The sequence below is a fragment of the Conger conger genome, chromosome 5 (assembly GCF_963514075.1).
Source record: "Conger conger chromosome 5, fConCon1.1, whole genome shotgun sequence".
Taxonomy (NCBI): Eukaryota; Metazoa; Chordata; class Actinopteri; order Anguilliformes; family Congridae; genus Conger; species Conger conger.
Window position 1 is genome coordinate 31,413,545 of NC_083764.1, and position 19,812 is coordinate 31,433,356.

The 19,812-nt window shown below is 39.9% G+C and overlaps 1 protein-coding gene across 2 annotated transcripts in view; it reads right to left on the reverse strand.

Annotated features, from left to right (window-relative positions):
- Positions 1–1,166: 1,166 nt before the first annotated feature.
- The window catches only part of nrbp1 (nuclear receptor binding protein 1), a 39,094-nt gene continuing 20,448 nt past the window's right edge, over positions 1,167–19,812 (reverse strand). For both annotated transcript variants that reach the window (XM_061241696.1, XM_061241695.1), the window contains exons 12-18: positions 16,795–16,885; positions 12,478–12,528; positions 11,956–12,091; positions 11,625–11,678; positions 11,194–11,257; positions 10,934–10,989; positions 1,167–4,885 (exon numbers count right to left, since the gene is read on the reverse strand). In XM_061241696.1, coding sequence (XP_061097680.1) covers positions 4,790–4,885; positions 10,934–10,989; positions 11,194–11,257; positions 11,625–11,678; positions 11,956–12,091; positions 12,478–12,528; positions 16,795–16,885 — 548 coding nt within the window. In that variant the 3' untranslated portion in view covers positions 1,167–4,789. The remainder of the gene's footprint in view (positions 4,886–10,933; positions 10,990–11,193; positions 11,258–11,624; positions 11,679–11,955; positions 12,092–12,477; positions 12,529–16,794; positions 16,886–19,812) is intronic.

Genomic DNA, 19,812 nt, shown 5'->3' on the forward strand with positions numbered 1-19,812 from the left:
GCTGTATCAAAGCACATTCATGGAAAGTTGACTGGAGGGGAAAAGTGTGGTAGGAAAAGGTGCACAAGCAACAGGGATGACCACAACCTTGAGAGGATTGTCAAGCAAAGCCGATTCAAGAACTTGGGGGAGCGTCACACAGAGTGGACTGAGGCTGGAGTCAGTGCACCAAGAGCCACCACGCACAGACGTGTCCAGGAAATGGGCTACAAGTGTCGCATTCTTAGTGTCAAGCCAGTCCTGAACCAGAGACGTCAGAGGCTTCTTACCTGGACTAAGGAGAAAAAGAACTGGACTGTTGCTCCTTTCAGATGAAAGTAAATTTTGCAGAATCTGGAGGAAGAGTGGAGAGGCACAGAATCCAAGTTGCTTGAAGTCCAGTGTGAAGTTTCCAGTCAGTGATGATTTGGGGTGCCGTGTCTTCTGCTGGTGTCAGTCCACTGTTTTATCAAGTGCAGAGTCAACGCAGCTGTCTACCAATAGTGCGAAAACTACTAATAACTGGTTTGCTGACCATGGTATTACTGTGCTTGATTGGCCAGCCAACTCGCCTGATCTGAAGATTCTCTATGGGGTATTGTCAAGAGGAAGATGAGACACCAGACCCAACAATACAGACGAGCAAAATCAAAGCAACCTGGGCTTACAAACACTACAGGCCGATTGCCTCCATGCCACACGGCATGGATGCAGTAATTTGTGCAAAAGTAGCCCCGAGTGCATAAATGAACATACTTTTCAGAAGGTCGACATTTCTGTAAAATAAATCCTTTTTTTGATTGGTCTTATATAATATTCTAATATTCTGAGATACTGCATTTTTGAAGATTAAAACAAAAAAAGGCTTGAAATACTTTGTGTGTAATGAATCTAGAATATATAAGTTTCACTTTTTGAACTTTTCCACGATATTCAAATTCTTTTGAAATGTACCTGTATAGTTTTTATTTTTATTTTTTTATCACTTAAGTGTTGAAACCTACATACAGTATGTCAATATGGGGTGCTGCAGAAATGGAAACTATTTGCAGGGGTCCCCCTTGGGCCTGGAAAGTTTGGGAATGATTGCTCTACAGGTAGGAGAAATGTTTTTCTTTTCCCCTAACAACAGTTGTATGAGAGACATACTGAATTCTTCGATAAACAAAAACATAAGCACACAAGCAACAAATTATTTGTTCATTTTATTACATGGGTATCTTACACAACCTGGTCAACACAGCATATCCCACAGACCAAGCCATCAAGGATTATGCTGGGGGCAAGGGCTTCTTAAAGCAACTCTGTTGATGAAGAGACGGAACAAGAACCAGCAGCCAATGTGTTCAAAAATCTAAAGGCACAACTTCAGCAAGCCATGAAGCTCCCATGTCCAGACGAACAGTGTGGAAATAGACCGACAAAAAATTGTTCAGAAGGAAATTGCACTGTTTAAGATGACTAAAATTCTGCAGCTTTTGTGCAAGGCTCTTGTCATGATATAGCCCTCCATCTGCTGACAATTTGTCATTGAAACAGTTAAGAGTGATAGGGCTATCAATTGATAGCTTAGGCTTTGAGAAGCAGTGCTTTACAAAGAGAACAAATATTTTAGTATTTATATGGGTAGCCTTTCACTAGCATGCAGTTGGTAATTAGAAGAGGCAATTATTTTAAGCCTGTAGATTCACACAACTTTTTTTGAGGCAGGATTTATTGGTGGCATTTTGAGTTTTAAAAAACTAATCTCACCTGAGGCAAGAGTCAAGGGCACTTGACTGAGGCAAATTATTCATTATTCATTTTTGCATTTCTCACTACCACTGAAATAACTGCATCGCTAGCTAATGTCAGAGAGCAAGCTAATATGACAGCCCCTGACCAAGCTGAAGTTAGGAGGGATGCCGGGATCCATCTACCTCAATTTTTGGTAAAACAATTATCATAGTTCTTCAAAATAATGTACCAGGCCTGGCACACCAACCTAGAAGCAAGCAGGTGATTTACATGTACTTGAATATAATTTCAGATATGAAATAAACACAAAAATGGCTGTTGAAAGCTGCAGTACAGTATTTACTTCAAGACAGGATACAAAAAAAAAAAAAAAAGAATGCTGCAGAAAGTTACAAGGTAAGCCTGGTGAATCACAACCATTGACCAATCGACACATCATCCAGCTGGACAAGCAAGGTGAACACAAGACATGTCCCATCCACAGTATCCTTCAAATCCACCTTCTGGCAGACCTAACTTAATAAGTGCCTCTTGAAGAGAAAAGTACTAAGAGGGAAATACGATAGTAATTAGCAGCAACTGGGACCTTCCATCAGAGAGAAACACAAGTAGAGTCAAGTGGGTGTCATCATAGCTCACAGTAAGTTAGGGTTACTCTTACAGTAAGTTGGTAAAAGCAGGTCAATTCCATGCCAACTCCAGGAGGTTGCATCACAGCAACTCTCACATTTCACCCTACTGTCTAATTCGGACATGTTAAAGGTACAACCTTAATGAACTTTGAGAAAAAAATTAGCTATGGTACTCCGTGTGTTCCGTTTATTCAACACTTCCAACTTCATACATCTTTACATACCTGTAACACCCCTATAATCTGAAATGGAGGAGTCTGTTTACCATTACTAGTATTGTCACTGAGGACTATTCCACTTTTTAAATGGGGGTGTACTCTATTACTGCATAAATCCGTGATCAACTTTCTACTTCACAGATATTACAAAAAAACTAATGACAAAACCAATTATTCTATTGGTAAAAATGTTTAAATGTGTCATGAATGTAGAAATATGTATCGATGTATATTAGATATTGTATATATACTACAAATATATAATAAAATAAGTTTGCATTTTACGTACTCATTGTGTACCCATTTATCTTGTTTTTTAATTTAGTATAAAGCACTCTGTTGCACTAAGGTGTATGAAATAAGCTTATTTCATACACCTGAGAACAACACAGAGTGCTTTACAATCAACTAAAATACGAGAAATAAATGGGTATAGAATGAAGGACAATAAAATAAAATACATGAATGTTTTATGACGAAAGTTTATTTCAATAAATCCCCTGAAGATTTTCATGCAGTATTACCAAATGACATGAAAAACAACAAACAGATCATTTTTTAAAGATAATCAAGGATGTATGCGTAATAGATTAAACCCTGTTTAAAAGGCATTTACAAATGAAATTACACTAAAAGTATGTTAATGTTTACACAATTGGTCTCTGGTGAATTTTTAGGGACAAATATCTCCAAAAACAAAGTAGATGCATGTTTTCTGAAGTGAGATATGGATTATTGATACAATAATATCCCTACATACAAATTCACAAAGATTTAGGAATTTTATTAACAAAGAAATTGATCATCCCATTTTGTGATGACATTTTTCATTGCTCATTGCTACACCCGGCAAAATTTAGATCTACTGAGAAAACAAAATGGTGCTCAAGTTTCTCAGGAATTTTATGTCTCATAAATATCTACCAACACAGACTGTAGCACAAACTTCCTTGAGTTGGTGTGGAACGGCCCAGCAGTAAGTTAGATAATGTGCTTTAAAAAAAAAAAAATATATATATATATATATATATATATATATATATATATTTTTTTTTTTTTTTTTTTTTTCATTAAATAACCATAAGGCAGGTTACTGTGGCTGATTTTTCTTTGGAATGCACACCTTCACTGTTGTTCCTGGGGGAAAAAAACAACTTTCCTCCACCAGCATCTTTGAAGAGAATATATCCAATTTCAAGCACATTACAAATCATGGTACAGCCAGAATTTGGCCATCATGGAGATGTTATTTTAAACACTTATGTATGCTACAAACCGGTCAATTGAAAAATGTAAAATGCTCAAAAAATGTTTAACAGGTAGCCCCTCAAAGAAATGTAAGAACAAGATGCCACACAAACATACTTAAAAAGTGTTGAGGTATTTAACTGAACAATTCTTATATATTCGGTACAGGATGAACACATTGAACAATCAAGGCCAATGCAAGTATTTTTTCCCCAGAAAATTTTGGTGAATCATAAACTGTTCAGCATTTAAAAACCTAAATTCAGAGAAAAAGAAAACCCTCTAGCCATCAGATGTGGAATAACTACAAAACTGAGACTTAAAAGAAGATTCATTTCTTCACTCAACCTGTGCTTATCTCCGATTTTCCCATCTTGGCTCAGACACACTGGGTATGTGGTTAAGACCACAGTAAACTCTTTATTTATACAAAACATAATAGATTAAAAAAGAGGACACCTTTATAATATTTTCATCTTTATGTTTTTTCAAAAGGGAACAGATTAACAAGAATGAGGGCAGTGATAACTGAAAACTATGCGCAGGGGTGGGGGTAGCACAAAGCTGAAAGAAGAACTTTGATGGCGTGAAGAGAATTCAGTGGAGATACCATGCCTATTGTTGGGCACAAGAAAAAGGGTGTGATCATGAACAGCAACTAATCCACCTCAGAGATCAGAAAACAACTTTTAAATAGAGCTGGTAATACTGATATTAATTAGAAGCATTTTTTGTTGTTGTTGGTTTTCCTGAAAACAGAAGTGGATGTCTACACTGAGAAGTATAAAAAGCTGGAGGTAGGTCACCCCAACTCCTTCAGGAGGACAGAAGATGATGGGCTGGGAGCAGGTCCAGGTTTCTGCACCACATTGCTGCTTAACCTATCCCAACATCCTCTGCAATGCCATGCCCAGAGACATGAGGGAATGGCAGAGGGACCTGCCTAGTATTAGGGTGGGGTTGGATGCTGTTCTGCTAGGATGACACGGTGACTGGGTTGAGAGAACCGTTGCGGCTGTAGAACTTTGTGAAGGCCTCTTCTAGAACTGAAGCCAGTCGCATCTGATCCCCCTGGAGGAAGAGGAAGAGGAAACAGGAGAGAGACCAAGAGAGACATGGGAGAGTCATTTTAAAGTAACATTTGTGGATATTTCTGAATCAAGCAGACAGACCAGGAGTCAAACTCGGTCCCTTGTTTAACTATGAGATGAAAATGCCATTTTCCATCTTCTAAATGCTTCACAGAACGATACAGTGGAACATTGTCTGCCAAGTCAACCAGACAGGTTTTTTTTTCCCCACAATCATTGTTTGATTTCTTTGATGTGCAGTAGCTACCTCATCATTACATTACATTATAGGCATTTGGCAGACACTAATCCAGAGCGATTTACAACAAAGTGCATTCCCACTTTGTTGTAAATCGTGCTAGGAATACCAGAAAGATAAGGACTTGGGCCTTGAGTTTTGGTTTTGAGAAAGACAATGCTACGAATAATAAAGTGTACACATTTGAAGTTGGTCAAACTCTCTGCTGTTGACCTCTAAGGGGAGGTTGTTCCTCCATCAGAATAGACAGCAGTCGTGACCAAGAGGTGCAAGTTAGGAGAGGGGAGGGGGAGGGCCAGACATCCTGCAGTGGCTGAACGGTGAGGTCTGGCAGGCGTGAGCCTTTTGGAGGTAAGCTGGGGCTGACTAAACTGCCAGGAAAGCTAGCACCAATGTTTAGAATTTGATGTAAGCCATAATAGGCAGCCAGTGGAGGGAAACGAGCAGGGGGGGCAACATGGGAGTGTCTGGGGATGTTTAATATATGACGAGCTGCTGCATTTTGAATGAGATAATCAATCTCTTAAATTTAGCTGGAACTCGGTTCTGCTTTATGTCCCTCAACTTATTCAAGACTTTTTCCAAGTCAAATTTTGAATCATGCATCTGATGCATGGAGCTGGTCACATATTGAGTGGTTGTGTTTGGAGTTGTTTTCTCAGAGACGTGGACAGAAAGAAGATTAAATCATGCTTTTAAGTGAGAGGCTAATATTAGCTCACATCTTAAGAACCCATATTATAAGCAAGGTAAATAGATTTGCTTTTAAGTTGACAATCTGTGCTGCAGTTAGGGGCCAGTTTTTTTTCCTTCGTTAAGTGGCAAGCTGGTTAGACAATCCAACCGAACTCAAGCTAACAAGGTTTTTTGGAGGGTTGTTCACCCTCCTGGAAGCAAATCCCAACTGTTGTTAAAGAGTTTGCGATTGTAATGGGATTCCAGATAAAGTACTAACTAGCGAGTTGGCTAGCTACTTCATAAAAGGGTTTCTTTTCTTTGCGTTAACTTACTGCCATTTGGCAAAGTTAATGGACTATAATAACATCTATTCCAAACTATAACCTGAACTGTTGTGGATAGGTTGTCTCCATTGTTAAGTGCTAGGGTAGCTAACATTAAAGTTAACTGTAGTCTATTACAAAGGCATTCCGGATAAATTGTTGGTTGTATTTTGTCGTGACATAAAATATTACCTAGCTACGAGAAGGGTTTATTTGAATTACAGTCACAGCCACTTAGAAAAAGCTAGCTTAATATAATCCATGTCTGTCGTGGTCCTGGGCTACACAGCTTTGGAGCTTTCGGGATTGACCACGGCTCGATAGAGCGATGAACTGTCATACTAAATGATTTTGGATCTGCACATCGACCACGCTATACCCACAGAGGCTGTTGGTTTGTATATCTTATCCCGTCCATCCCTTCTCTGTGGTCGTGGCGACAAACCCCCACCTCTATTTCAGCATGACGTCATAACGCGAAGCACAACGTAAATAGAGCCATTCTCTGTCCTCTCGTCAAATGCTCTCAACCAATCAGAAAACAACAGTGTAAAACTTGCTCTGTTTAATACTCAGTCTTTGAACAACAAAAGCCTCATCCTCAGCGAATTTATCACAGAAGATCAGCTTGATTTACACAGAAACCTGGTACAAACCACTGGACTACTTTCTACTCAACCTGACCACTCCCAATAATTGCCATTACTTGGACAAGCCACACCCAGCAAGATATCAAAATCAGTCCCATCTCCATCCCGTCCCCATTCTCTTTTGAATGCCTGGCAACTCCCTGGCCCTAAAACTCTTGTTATTTCCACCATTATCATCCACCCAAACACAACATAGCCTTTCTCTCCGACCTGTCTGAATTCCTCACACAACTCATTCTCATCCTCCATCCTGCTCCTCTGTGATTTCAACCTGCCAAAGACTTCCTAGAAGTGCTAAACTGCTTCAATTTCACATAACATGTAAAAATGGACACACCCCGGACCAAAGACACGATTACCTTCTGCTTTTTTCTCAAGAAAAATGTCAAACTTCACCCCCTCCTCTGAAAAACCCAATCTGTGGCAGAGGGGTTATTTTTTATAACACACCCACCTCCTGCCTGGACCAGCTTGCTCCTATCAAATCAAGAATGGTCTCCTTCACCAACTAAGCTCCTTGGTACACCCCTGAACTCCAGCAGCTGAAATCACAAGGACGACAACTCTAACAACTCCGGCCTCACTGTACACACCCAAACCTACAAAGATCACCTCCTGAAGTAGAAGGACTCCAATCGACACGCTCCACCTACTACTCTTCCTGAGTACAGTCTGGATCTGGCAAACCCAAGGCTCTTTTTTCCACTGCAAAACAAATTATTAAACCATCAGATAGACCATCTGTCCATCGCCCCATTCCTTTACAGTTGACAAATCCAACTCCTTCCTGTCTTTCTTTCAAAGCTAAATAGACGCCACTTGCAATCATGAATCATGAATCATTACACTACTGAAATGTGATATAAAAAATAATGGTAATCAAAATAGTCAATGAAAATCCTGAAGTATGAATACTTCCAGAAACCAACCATTTAAGCACAACATAGACACTGCTCGCACCACTTGAGCTAACGTGAGCCACCGATCTAGCGTAACCCAAAGAGAAGCAACCAAATGAAATGGGAAAACTAGTCAACACTCACAGAAAAATGACCTTGAAAATCGCCAAAGGAGGTCCAATCTATGAATCATTGGTCTCTCCGAAAAGGCTGAAAGCAGTGACGAAGAATTGTTTCTGGAGAAATTGATACCTGCGGTGGTGGGCGCCGAAAACTTCCCGACACCACTGACAATCGAGCGAGCTCATTGGGCGATAGACCAAAGCCCATCATTCCCACAACCCAAAGGTCACTAATTTTAACGTTCTTTCGAGATAAGGTAAGCGTGATGAGGGCAGCACGAGAAGGTGAGTGAGAGTGATGCACGGTTAACATCAGATCATGTTCTTCCCAGACATTTCAGCGGAGGTGATGTGACGGCAGATGAAGTATGCCGCAGTGAGTGGCTCCGATCATGACGAAAAGAATACAGTCCACAACAGCACAGAGGGTGTTTGCATCTCCGGAGGAGGTTGAGGCATTTTTAAGTACTTGAGGGGATGCTAACGACGGCTAATATGAAGGCCACAGAATAGTTATACGTAAACTACAATGGTAATTCACACACACATTTGTGTCATATTCTTAGTCTTTCAGGTTTGATGAAAGGGTAAATATTGGTATGGTAAATGAACCAAAGCTGATTCATTATAGAGAAAGGGCTTCCCGGATCATTTTGAAAAAAGGTGTAATGGTTCTCAACTTCTGCAAAATATCGACATAGAATGTCCATGGAGGGTCTTTGGGGATAAACCAAGAGTGAGATAACTAGAATGAAAAATATTAAGTCAAAAATAGTGTACTGACAAGAAAGTCCTTCAGTACCTAGTGAAATTCTCAGATTGAAGATAGGGGATACGCCCCAACACACTGTGTAGATTGCGAGTTATAGATAATGAAGACGTTTCCACCTTAATAATCCTCACGTATGGTGCCAATTATGTGGTGCAGCAGTCAAACTGCAAAAATTAATCAGTCTAATATCTAAATCAAAATGTGGAAATTGTATTAATTAAATGTACTAATATTAATGGTAAAATATATTCAGATAACCTAAAAGTTATACATTCTTTGTAAGACTAATTTGTTGTTGTTCATGTGACATCAAAACAGACACCAGGTTTAATAAAATCCATTTCTTAAATTTATGGCTCAGCAAAAACATTTAAAGGCATGCCAAAATGGAACTTTGATAGTCCAGCACTGATTATATTTGTGACCTCTCAACCACTTCAAACAGAACACAGTGAAATTGTCACACCACCCGTTTCAGCAGCATTTGACCTAAAACACATGGCAACCGTGTGCCAGCTATTTCTTGTACAATACAGTAGCATAAACATTTAAACATCTTGCTGAATGAAGTTGGTATGCATTTGCTCAGTACTCTTGGAGGAGAATCAAAAAATATTATATTATATTATATAACCCTCACTTCCTGCTGGTGGCGCTATGACTAGCCTCTATTGATATGTGCATGTGATTACACTCAAACAATAAACGTGTAAAGTTTCTGCCACATTAAACAATGCACATTTGAATGTTGAATGTATAAAAACTTTGCAACTTACTATCATAAATATTTAATATCATGCTGTCCAAATTTGGTGTGAATTTCATGAATCCTCTAAGAAGAGGACACATGAGACTATTATATAAGCCTCACTTCATGTTGGCAGCTGGTGACGCTATGACGGTGAGCCTTTATTGGTATATGAATGTGATGACACTGATGAACATATGTATAACATTTCAGCCACATCAGACAATGTAGAATGAAAATAGGACCACTTTGCGTGACATGTAAATGGTTTGCCTTCCGAACATACCATTCCAAAACATAAAAAATCGTTCACAGTTTAGTATCAGGACCAGTGGCAGCTGGTATAAATGGGCTAACGGGGCTAAGCCCTCCCTATCTTTTGAAGAAAAAAAAAAAAAGATATACATGAAAGTTTCCCTTGTGTAGGTCTTATTTGTAGTCTTATTTCATGTCAATAAATGAAATGAAGCAGGTTACTTCGAATTATGGTAAAACCACGAACAACATCACCATCTAATGGTCATAAGAAAAACATATTTTAGGTACAGGGCTACTTGGTCATCATATTGCAGTGTCAAGTGTGACGTGTGTGACTGAAGGGTGGCCTGTCGCGTAGTGGTTAAGGTACATGACTGGGACACGCAAGGTTGGCGGTTCGATCCCCAGTGTAGCCACAATAAGATCCGCACAGCCGTTGGGCCCTTGAGCAAGGCTCTAAACCCTGCATTGCTCCAAGGGAGGGTTGTCTCAACTGTACATCGCTCTGGATAAGAGCGCCTGCCAAATGCCATTAATGTAATGGAATGTGATTTATATATAGTAACACACCGCTTCGATTTGTTATCCATTTGGGCTAAATTTATTCAGCCGATACATTTTTTGGAGAAAATGTGGAACCATGATTTGGAAACTCATTTTAGAAATAACGTCAATCTGTCAATGCTGGGGAAATGCATAACGTTAACCTGTCAGCTTGATGAAGGTAATTCGAAATGGCATATTCAAAAGAAAAGCTGGAGCGTGAGTTATTGATAGGTATTACACTTAGTTTTTAGCCCTCCCATCCAGCATCACCACCAGGACTATCCTGAGATCATGCTTTCCACATTTGGTGTGAATGTGATAATCCCCCTGGGAGGAGTCTTTCAAAGTTTGGTACATGTAAGAAGACACAAATCCAAAATGGCCGACTTCCTGTTCGGAAAAGTTAATGGCTGCGAATGTGAAATTTGCCTGTCTAGAATACCCCCACATGCTTAATTTGGTGCATTTATTTTTTGCCAATTGCGATCATTATTTTTTCAAGCAAAGCTGTTTCATATGAAACTAATGATGCAAGTTATAAGATTACCACACTGGTGCTTGGAACCCTAATGATGTTCTTTTCTGGAAAAATATAGCTACTTCACAGCTAGCTCTCCTAATATTGATTCAATAATTCAATTACAAATAAATGTTGGGATTGCAAGAATTCAACCATATCAACCAATCATCAATGATCAAACACCTAGAACACAGTATCCTCACTGCAAATTACCCGTCTTAAACTGGAGCAGAAATGAAATTCAGTCTGAAGAGGATGTGGGTGACTCCCTTACCTCACTGATAAATCCCAGCTGAACCAACTCCACGGCCAGTTCCTGCACATTTTCATCTAAACAATCAGGCAACACAACATCCAGTCAGTCAGTGCTGCCCCGTCAAACACGTCTTCAGAAGTAATACTTTATATTCTATGCAAAAGCCAGCGATATATGGAATGTACAATTAATTATTTATATTTTGAGATGGGGAACGCCATATTTAGAAGAATGCGGCAGCTGGAGTAAAACATTTTTCCAACATGTAAAATGCTTACTTGGTAACAAATCACAGCTTAGATGTCTGTTCAGCTTGTCTTCTAGTTTCAGCAATAAGGTAAGCTGTAAGAAGTCAATTGACATTTGGGGAAAATGAATGCGTATTTGTGCAACAAGGATTGATTTAACATGTTTGCAGCTTAACTTTAAAATGTAACTTGTCTTTGTCCATCTATATGATCATAAGGTTGATTAGTAGAATGATGCCATGATGAGAAGTGGAGAAGGCTAAGCCCACATAACATGAAAATGATTTGGGTGAACAATGGACAATCTGTGTACACTACAAGTTACTTGAATCATGACTGACCCGCAAATCACTTAGATCAGTGAAATACTAAAGAACCAGTGACATTTACAATTGCACTTAAACTTTTATATTTAGTTTCAACAGCAGTACTCTTGACAAGTGTCCACAAGAGAAACTTACATGATGTTTTGCCCCTTCTTCAACTGGCTCGATATTGCACTGCATTTGAAGGACCTGAAAAAGAGAAATGAAAGTTAAGGCATTGATCACACAGCCCAAATTCAACACAATGTTAACACGCAACTGACATAATCTTGATATATACCAGCACTGTGCTCTAGCCAAAGAGAAAAACTGCTTGTGACTAGAAATCTGTTCTTCAATCAAATTGCTTATTTCTCTCATCTTTTTTCTTTTTCTTGCTTTTTTAAAATTTATTTACATTTTTTACACTCCTAGCTCCACCAATTTCCTCTGTTCAACCACTACAGCTCCATTCCTATCCCCTCACCTTCCTGGTCTCCAGCTCTGCAGGCTCAGGTGTTGGGGTTTTGACAGAAGGTGGTACAATGGGTGACTTCACAGCCTCCTGCTGGGGTTGCTGTGGGCATGGCATCCCAAATGCCGTGAGTGGATAGATCCCATTCCTGTTGATTTTACGGCAATGGGGTACAAACAGGCCACAACACACAAACCTTGATAAATAAAATTATTAGAGACCTAAAGACCATAGAATCACAGGGTTATCTGCCATTTTAACAGTTGTGAGATACTGAGCTTTAAAAGTTTAATTTATTACACACTCAGTGAGCACTTTATTAGGTATTTAATTTATTAATTTCATATGACACATTCCACTCACACCCAGACACTTTCTATTTGATTCCTCTTTTTATGGTTTGTAACGCACTTTGTATGACATGCTTGAAAACTGCAAAAAATAAATCATATCCTGATCGAATACTAAGATTACTGCCCTCTAGTGTAAATAAGCTTAGTTATTAATAATAGGTGAAAGCAGATGGGGACTCACCTCACATCCTCCAGGAACTTATCCAATTCAAGAGCAGGAAACTGGGAAAGCCTAAAAGTATAAAATGTAAGAAATACAACAGCAGATCCACACCTCATGTCAAACTTGTGTTTGACAAAAATAGACAAAAATAGGCCATGAAGTTTGCTCACCAAATATCTCTCAAAGGAGGAAGAAAAGCTGATACATTAAAATAAAGCATCTTATCTGAACAACGATTAAACTATTTACTGGTTTAAATAGTTTACAAAATAACTAACCACATGGTCTCCACAATGAATGAGTCTGTGGGAGAGAATATACAGTCCCCTCAAAAAGTATTGGAATACCAAGGTTAATTCCTTTGTTTTAGCTATACACTGAAGAAAATTGAGTTTGAGGTCAAAAGACGCACATGAGATGACAGATCCGAATGTCAGCGTTTATTTCTCGGCATTATCATCATATATAAAATCTATATATCACCTTTTGTATCAGACAACCCAATTTTTCGGTGAGCAAAAGTATTGGAAGATGTGACAAGAGAAGTTTCTTGTTGCCCAGATGTGTCCTGTTAGATTGGTTAAACAATAAATAGTTCTGAGTCTACTCATGGCTTTAGCCTTGGGTTTTCTCAGTGAAGGCAGTCTTTTGTGACAGGATTTGTGTTAGAAAAGATAAACCAACATGAAGACCAGAGAGCTGGGGGGAAAATAGGCCAGTTTGAAGCTTAGAAAGAGGGGAAATTGATCAGAGCCATTGCACAAGCATTGGGGATAGCTTGGACAACAACCTGGAGTACCGCTGGCGTCCTGAGCAACAGACAAACAGGTCGACCAAGGAAAACAGCAGTAGATGACAGAAACATTGCGCAAGCAGTGAAGAAAAAACCCAAAACATCAATCAATCTCCACGGGACAGGGGTCAACCATTCGAAGAAGACTTAAGAGAGCAGCAATATATAGGCTATACCACAAGAAGCAAACCACTCATCAGTTGTAAAAATTGAAAGGTGATATTACAATTTGCAAAGAAGTACAGAGCCACAAACGTTCTGGAACAAAGTTTTATGGAATGATGAGACCAAGAGTGTGGAGAATGAAGGGATCTGAGCATGATCCAAAACATACGAGCATACATGTTGAGCACGGTGAAGGAAGTATCATGGCTTGGCTTGCATGGCTGCTTCTGGAGTGGGCTCAATAATCTTCGGTTAATGGTAGTGTAGGAACTACAACTTCCACATTCCCACAGGACAATTCCGCGATGTCCACCCCGCATGACGTCTAGCTTGGTTCAGCCAATCCCATAATGGCGGGAGCAATAAACTTTCCCGTATAAGAGCAAGACACATTCTTGGGATCTCTCTTCTGCTTCTTCTCTTTGCCCACTTCTTCGACGCACCCTTTTTGGCCATTCGCTTCAGCTCCGAGACTCGGACAGAGGCTGAATGCTGCACAGCGCACTACCAGGCCTACGGACACACCCAGTTACCTCGCGGTAACTTCGTGGCCTATAGCGAGTGGAAACTGGTGTACGCGGAACGCTACATCAGTTTACCCCCTCACCAAAGAACAACTGCAACGAACATCCTTCCAGCAACCGAACGGACCAGACAAGCTAAGCAAGCGCAGCTAAGACGGGAACGGCCCAGCTTTGCGCACCTCTCCAGGACACACATTCACAGCACCATCGCAGCTCCTACAAGGACGGCACGTCTTTTGGATCCAGCAATGCGTATGCACTCAGTAAGACTAAACAAGCATTTGCAGGCATAGCCAGTGTTAGCTTAGTCTTAACTGTTACTTTGAATCTGTGTTTCTATATTTGCAGTCTTACCATTTGAATGTATTCTGTTAGCCGTGTATGTACGTGAATTGATTCGTCGTCTTTCACGCATATATAGAGTGAACTATACAAGTAGTTGCTCTTCTCACAGCTAACACTGAAACTCATTAACACACCCAGAACTCTAGCTTACCCAAGCTAGCTACTCCCACTTTTTTGCCCACACACGCACACACACACACCCTAACTTCCCCTACTAATTCCCGTTAGTTTATCTGTTCTGTGTTTGTACGTTGTTTAATAAATATATTTGATTAAACCCCGGTGTCCGTTTTGGAATCACAAAGACATGAGAGCCGAGTGAAAGCAGTCTTTCGAAGAACTTCCAACCTTCAGGTTATCAGTATGTTCAATCATTAATATTGGTTATTTTAATTATTAATTGAAATACTAAATTTGTGGTTGGATATTTCTGATAACAGTAATTTTATGAGACTGATAACTTTTTGCAGTTATACTGCTACACAACATTAACTGGCGCCCCGGTTCTCTACATATTTTGGAGCCCGTGCGAGGACCCCTACAGTAGCAACAGGATGATTTCAGAAGTCTACAAAAACATTCTGTCTGCCAACTTACAGAGAAATGTGTCCAAACTAATTGGGAGGAACTTCATGCAGCAAGATGACCCAAAACACTGCCAACACAACAAAGGACTTCATGAGGGAGAAAAAGTGGAACATTTTAGACTGGCCAAGTCAATCAACCTTGAGCATGCATTTCACCGTCTGAAGAGGAGATTGAGCCCCCCGAAACAACCGAAAAAAGGATTAAAAGCCTGGAAAAGCATAATAATAGAATGCAACAGTTTGATGATGTCAATGGGTCACAGGCTTGATGCAGTCATAGCAAGCAAGGTATATGCTACCAAAAATTAAGTGCTATTCATTTTATACACTTAAATAGTCTCTGTTCCAATACCTTTGCTCACCTAAAAATTTGGTGGTCTGATACCAAAGGTGCTATGTTAAGTAGTTTAACACATCTAGGTGTAAATACCAGGAAATAAAAGCTGAAATTCTCAACTCTTGGGTTCTATTAAGCACAGTAATCCTGCTTTGTGAAATAGCAGATGGCTCAGATAGCGAGCGACAGCAGCCACTCAAGCTAAATGGCTTTGTATGCATGTATGCGTGTAGGAATTACACACTGACATTCCTTTTGACTTTTCCCCTTTGTTTTGTTTTTTGTTTTGGCACTTGCTACTGTGATGGCAGGCAGCGGGACACACTTCTGTTCCACATGTGATTTAGGTTGGCCATCTAACTGATGTGAGGAGAACGGTCAAAGATAAAGGACAAGTTATTCTCGCCACATGTTGTTGCTATTTACCAGTAAGCACGACTTCAGGCTCATTTATGCCCAACGTTAGATAAGTATACGAATGGAGCCCTCAAGCCGCATTACGCATTCAATTTGGCAGAATTTATGAGTATATGAGTGGATGAGTGAATTCTGCATCCACATGTTGCGATGTATATAAAGGTACAATAAGATGCGTTAAAACATTGTTACAGGACCATTGCTTGTTATTACCCATAGCAAACTGCAACGTTTGATATGGATATCCATTTTCATACGTAATGGGACTATAAATTAGCCTTCAGTTTACCGCATGTCGTATTACATGGTCATAATCACCTACCAGATTTGTGGAAAATAGTTCTATCCCCTGTGTTACACTTTCCCAGCCTGGGGAGTTTTACAAGTAGAGGGCCGTCCCGCCATGCCAGAGGTTTAGTTTTGCTCGGTTTTTCTTTTGTGTCTTTTATATCCACTAAATCAAAGAAATTAAACTCTTCTTTGTTGGAAAAACTGTTGCTAGCATCAACAGCATCAGGCTAGTAACATGTTTTTTTCTATGTGAACAAAATAGTGGCGGTCGAATATTTCTATGAATACTGTCTATTCTGATAAAAAATTTTAATCCCTTTCGGCCAGGATACATGACCTCAACTTGTCAGTGACACACATAACATTGCATATTTAAGCCAATTGTGCACTGGTGTGCCAAGGTAACAAGAGTTGTTGTATCAAAATACAAAACATTTTCTTGCAATTTTAATTTGTTACCTTTGGCAAACACAGCAGCACAGCAATACTCATTTCACAATACTACAAAGCTAATAAGCGTATCCTGCTTCCTCATGAAATTCCAAAGTTGGGATGGGAAGTGAGACAAACAGTCTTTTAAAGCTTATTTATTGCCTGCCAATAAATGTTGTGAATCATAAAATATGGTTACTTGGATTTGACGACTGCATTTAATTTTTTATTAATTGAGAAACTTTTTTTTTTTTTTTCACAAACCAAGAACTACCTCCGAAACCAGCTGTAATCTTATATACCCCATCTAGAAGTTTGCAGGGACAATACTGACTGCTGAAGATGATGGGAAACAATACTGCTTACTTGTTAACATGGATGCACTTCATCAAACATTATTACAAAATAATTAGCTGACCAGCTTAAATGTTATGGAAAACTCACTTCAGCTGAACCCCTTCCTTGCTTTCAACAATTACAAGGTGTGGATCCATGTTCTTGGTAATTTCTTCTAAAGCATTTTCAGGAATCATATCTAAAAGATAGAAAGAACAGTAGAGGGAGGGGGGGGGGGGGCACATCTGGTCAGGTTTCATGGCAAATTTGGCTCTGGGGGCAGGGTGAGGGACTTTTCAAAAAACCTACCGAACTGCTCTTTGCAAATATTTTTTAGGCATAGATATGAGAACCAGGAAGAGAATACTGATGCTGGCCGGCCTTTAAATATGAAATGAATACGTTAACACACTAATTGACATAATGTGCGAGTTTGTTCCTGAGACTTAAACAGTTCCCGCTTGCGTTTGTTGTCGTGTTGGCCAAACTGAGACAGCACGCACCTAGTTATAATGGCTGCGCTCTAAAATTACTGGCACCCCTGATTGGCAATGCAAAAACTATAGTTTCAATGTAACCAACCAAAATCATTCATTTATTTAATAAAAAAAATACCAGAATCAATCAAAATGTTTCATAATTATTGCCACCTTTTAGTACTTGGTGCATCCACCACAGGCAAGGAGAACAGCATTGAGTCTTTTCCTGTAATGCTTGAAGGTAAAGAAATGCATTTGGAAAAATGTTGGACAATTCCATTCCTCAATGCAGATCCTTTCAAGATCCTTCACATTCTTGGATTTGCGCTTAAACTGCTTTCCTCGGTTCGACCCACAGGTTTTTGCATTCAATTTTAGTCTCATCTGGTAATTTAAATGGTCATTTTGGTAATTTGTTCATCTGATGGTGAAAAATGGTGGTGGTCAGTGATGCTTTTTGCCTGCTATAATTCCTGAGGTTCAGGGACATGGATTAACATCAGGAAATTTTGCCAGACAATCTGGTTGCCACGAGGCTGTGACCTGGCTGTAGGTGGACTTTCCAGCAAGACAATGACTCAAAGCATACCTGAATTCCACACAGAAATGGTTCAGTGACAACACAATCTCAGGTGGCGGAATCCAATCTGTGGACTGAACTGAAAGAGGGCAGTCGAGAACGTGAAGGATCATGCAAAGTGTCTACAAAGAGGAATAAACTGAAATCCCTCAGTTCTCTAACCTTGTCAAGCATTACATGAAAAAATGTCATGCCATTGCCAGAGGTGGATGTACTAAACCAGGGGTGCTAATAATTAAGAAACCTTGATTTTGGTGAAATTGTTTTTTATTTTTATGTTTCTGATTATAAATAAATACAAATGAAGAAAATCATACATTGGGAAAAGCCAACCTGTACAAATAGGTGTTAAGGATTGATTTAAAAGCTGAAACTGATTTAGCAGATTTAATATAAGGAGGCTGTTCCAGATTCTAGGGGCAATGACAGCGAAAGCGCCGTCACCCCTCGATTTTAACCTGGACCCTGGAACTGCCAGGAGCCCCTGGTCTGAAGACCTGAGCTCCCTTCCAGTGGAGTATGGGACCAACAACACAGCCATATACACCAGCGGCAGCTCATGCAAAGCCTTTTGCAGTCGTCCGCAAACATTTGGGCACCTCTGGTCAATTTTACTATTAATATCCTGGTGAAAAGAAGCAAATTGTTGTAAATATTACACAGAATTGGAAATATTACATAGTTAAAACAAAAACTTTCTTACTATTTATAAATGATAAAGAAAGGAAAAGGGTTCTGTGCAAAAGTTTGGACCCAGGTGATTTACTCATTAGGGCTTCAATTAATATAATTCCAGGGCTGAAGATTTTAGTAACTCCATGTCTTCTGAAGTATCCAACTGCAGTGGGTGTTCTGTCGGTCAGTCCAGACATTAAAGTTGAAGAGAGGTTTGGTATTCCATCAAGACAATGATCCCAAGCATACCTTGAAATCAACCATGAATTACCCCCAGGAAAGACCGATGAAGGTCTCAAACACCCCGTACATGCAAGGAGGCAGTTTAACGCTGTGCCATTTAGAGGTCAGGTTCACTTCTGTCCACCAAGATATGAATTGTAAAAAAAAATTTCATATGGCTGTATGTAGACAGGAAAATGTTTTAATCTATACTGAATTTCAGATGATAGAAATGGTAGACGGTCAAAACAGGACTGGACTAGCTTTTTGAGGTGCTGATCAAAACTCACACCTAAATTTGTTGAAACAGGCTTAATTATCTGGTGTTAATGGTCTCAGATTTGACTTTGGTTTTGTCCATATTTAACTGGAGAAAGTTACTGGACATCCAGTTTTTAACTTCTGCAATGCACTGCAACTAGAGAAGACTACAATAGCTACTGAGAACTTCCCTGAGATACCAACACAGCTTCTCAGTCGATCAATTAAAATGGCATGATCAATAATGTTGAATGATGCAGATAAAATCAAGCATAACCAGAACAGAGCAGTCACCAGTCAGCATTCATCAAAAGGTCATTTAGGATCCTGACGAGAGCAGTTCTTTTTTTTTTTTTCAGATTTTTCCCTTTTTCTCCCAATTTGGTAGCCAATTGTACCTCGTCTGATTCAATTGGAGGTAGTCGTATTAGATGTACCGCCCGTACCCCGTCCCTCGGCGGCCCGAAGGAGAACGACACGCCTTCTTCAAGTCGTCTCGTCTCGTGCCCGTTGCCGTGATTCCGAGGCGCCCAAGGTGCTTATTGTGCGGCGATCTACCCTGCCAAGTCCCTCCCTCGGGAGCAGCGAGCCAATTATTGCTGCCCCACGTGAGCCGGCCAAACTTGGCTTTTGGCAGGACTGAGAATCGAACCCCGGTCCCCGGTGTGCAACTGCAGCAAACTGCAACCGCAAGTCTGCTGCATCTTAGCCTGTTGCGCCACCGCGGCTCTAGACGAGAGCAGTTCTATTCTGAATTTGCACTTAAAACCAGACTGAGCTGCTATTTTCAACTACCTCAAGGAGTTGTTAAGCAACCACAGATATTTGAACTAAAAAGGTAATTTGGAGAACGGTCCGTAATTGTTCTTGTCTGATGCATCGAGGTTCGTCTTTTTTAAGAGGGACACT